At 34.5% G+C, this 3376-nt stretch overlaps 1 protein-coding gene across 2 annotated transcripts in view; it reads right to left on the reverse strand.

Moving 5' to 3' along the window:
- Positions 1-658: 658 nt before the first annotated feature.
- LOC137660171 (uncharacterized) overlaps positions 659-3376 on the reverse strand; it is a 155387-nt gene continuing 152669 nt past the window's right edge. For both annotated transcript variants that reach the window (XM_068394860.1, XM_068394861.1), the window contains exon 7: positions 659-1190. In XM_068394860.1, coding sequence (XP_068250961.1) covers positions 779-1190 — 412 coding nt within the window. In that variant the 3' untranslated portion in view covers positions 659-778. The remainder of the gene's footprint in view (positions 1191-3376) is intronic.

A 3376-nucleotide genomic window follows, 5' to 3' on the forward strand; every position in this document is an offset into this window, starting at 1 on the left:
TGCCAATTTTCTGAGTGTGTATTAATTTTCTGTGGCATCTACCGTTTTTTATCATAACTACCAAATTATTATGACCTACAAATTTTGTATGATGATGACCATATTTTAGGCTGTTTATCAATTTTTTATGGTGGATACTATTTTTATAAATATGTTTTAATGGATATAACTATTCAGGACTGTGCTGTAACTAATTTATTCCCTTATTGGGCCAATGAACTGACATTTACCCTTCCTTTTGAGCAATATCTAGTCTTGGGTAGTGCCATAGCCTCTGTACCATGGTCTTCCACTCTCTTGGGATAGAGTTCTCTTGCTTGACGGTACACTCGGGCATGCTGTTCTATCTAGTTTCTGTTCCTCTTGTTTTGTCGAAGTTTCTATTGTTTATATAGGAAATATTTATTTTAATGTTGTTGCTATTCTTAAAATATTTGATTTTTCCTTGTTTCCTTTCCTCACTGGGCTATTTTCCCTGTTGGGGCCCCTGGGCTTATAGCATCCTGCCTTTCCAACTAGGGTTGTTGCTTAGCATTTAATAATAATAATAATAATAATAATAATAATCCCTTTTCCCCAATAACTATTATCCGTTCTACAAACTTGATATTTTCCACAAGGTACCAGCAAATAAAACTATTTTCTTAACTTATCTCAGACTTTTATTCAATGTGGGACATCAGAACACAGACAAACACCAAACACAGATACACATTTAAATGATTTTTCAAACGACAAAGACATTACAAAATAATGAATGCAAGGAGATTTGTTGGAATCACATTCTAAGAAGAACCCCAACAGTTAGTCCCACTGCTGCCAAATTAGGAGACAACTTAATTCCAGAGTCCTTGAACTGCTGACTCGCTGGTCCCAGAAGACTGTTCCCTGCCAAGTTGATTGAAGAGGTCGGTCTAGGCGTCGAGGGGGAATTGGTCCCGGAGGACCTCCTGGTCGTCCATGTGAAACGTGTCGTTGGATAAGTGGTTGAGGAAGGAGGAGGAGGTGATGGTGGTGGAGGAGGAGTTGCAGGAGGTTTTTGTGAAGGAGATGTGGAAGCCGCGGATGAATCAGGAGACAAGTTGTTGAGGTTCATGATGAGGTCATCCGCAATGCCTTGGTTGGCTTCAGAGTTTCCTGCGGAGACCACCCCGGCGAGGGTTGTGTTTGGGCAGTCGCGTGGATTTGGTCTATGGGGCAGAGGGTAACAGGGGATTATTAGACCTATGGTATTATTTTGAATTAAATTTGATTTACGACTTTGTAGATCAGTTAGTGAATGTATTACCATGGTTCTTAGGCCTATAACATATCAGTTAGATAATGTACTGCAAGGTTCTCAGGTGATTATAAGACCTATGATTTTATTTTAAATTAGATTTGGTGTAGGACTATGCAGATCAGGTAGACAATGTAATACTAAGGTTCTTAGGCCTATAACATATCAGTTAGATAATTGCAATGTTCTTAAGTGATTATTAGACCTATGGTATCATTTTAAATTAAATTTGGTTTACGACTTTGTAGATCAGTTAATGAATGTATTACCAAGGTTCTTAGGCCTATAGCATACCAGTTAGATAATATACTGCAATGTTTTTAGGTTATTATTAGACCTATGGTTTTATTTTGAATCAGTTTTGTTGTAGGACTATGTAGGTCAGGTAAACAATGTATTACCAAGGTTCTTAGGCCTATGGCATATCAGTTAGATAATATGCTGCAGGTTTCTTAGACTTATAGCACTATCTTAGATTAGATTTCGTGTAGGACTATGTAGGTCAGGTAAACAATGTACTACCAAGGTTCTTAGGCCTATAGCATATCAGTTAGATAATATGCTGCAAGTTTCTTAGACTTATAGCATTATCTTAGATTATGTTTGGTGTAGACCTATGTAGATCTGTTAAACAATGTACTTTAAGATTCTTAGATTTCTAGCATTATCTTATATTAGATTTGGTATAGGCCTATATGAATAATACTATGTTCTGCAAGGTATTTTGGTGTAGGCCTAAGTAGATCAATTGGACAATGCATTGCAAAGTTCTTCGAATTATAGCATTATCTTAAAGTAGATTTGGTATAGGCCTATTTAAATTAGACTATGCAGACATTACTTAATGTTCATCAAACATACCTAGCAGGTGTATATAAGACTATAACTTTCATAACTTCAATTTGAACAAATTTGAGAGAATTTATTAAATTTCACCAATACACAAGACAAATTGAAATGTACGTACTGATCACTTTTGTAGAGTCACAGGTTTGGCCCAGGGGTAAAAAAAAGAAATTTTGGATTTAAAATTATTGACACAATTAGAAAATACACTAAGATATGTTTATATGATAGTAATATCTTTGTAATTCATTGCATTGTTTAATGGCAAAATGAGACCTATTTTTATATGGTATAAGTTTCTCTTCATAGTTTACAAATGTCAGATCAATTTTAACGTTGTTAATGATTTTAAAATATAGATTAATTATTCAATACTTCTCATGTAGTTTATCTCCTTATTTCCTTTCCTCGCTGGGCTATTTCTCCCTGTTGGAGCTCTTGGGCTTATAGCATCCTGCTTTTCCAACTAGGGTTGTAGCATAATAATAATAATAATAATAATAATAATAATAAGGGAGGGCTCCAACAGGGAAAAATTGCCCCGTGAGGAAAGGAAACAAGGAAATAAATAAACTATGTGAAAAGTAATGAATGATTCATATATATATATAAATATATATATATATATATATATATATATTATTTAAGATCAGTAACCAGGTTAAAATTGAACTGTCATATGAAGAGAGACTTATGTCAGTCTGTTCAGCATAAAAACATTCACTGCAAGTTTGAACTTTTGAAGTTCAACTGATTCAACTGCCAGATTAGGCAGATCATTCCAAAGTCTGGTCACAGATGGAATAAAACATCTTGAATATGTAAAAGTCAACAGATTAAGAGATCATTCCACAGTCTGGGAACAGCTGGAATAAAGGTTTTTAATACATAACATTGAAATGTCATCTTAGGAAGATCATCCCACAATCTGGTCACAGCTGGAATAAAACTTCTAGAAACTGTAACATTTAACAGATTAGGAAGATGATTCCACAGTCTGGTCACAGCTGGAATAAAACTTCTGGAACATGAAAATTTAACTACCACATTAAGAACATCATTCCAAAATCAGGTTACAGCTGGAATAAAACTTTTTCTATGTAACATTCAGCAGCTTAAGAAGATGACTCCACAGTCTGGTCACAACTGGAATAAAACTTATAGAATATGTAACATTCAACAGTTTAAGAAGATGATTCCACAGTCTGATCACAGCTGGAATAAAACTTATAGAATATGTAACATTCAACA

This window comes from Palaemon carinicauda, chromosome 20 (genome assembly GCF_036898095.1).
Source record: "Palaemon carinicauda isolate YSFRI2023 chromosome 20, ASM3689809v2, whole genome shotgun sequence".
Taxonomy (NCBI): domain Eukaryota; kingdom Metazoa; phylum Arthropoda; class Malacostraca; order Decapoda; family Palaemonidae; genus Palaemon; species Palaemon carinicauda.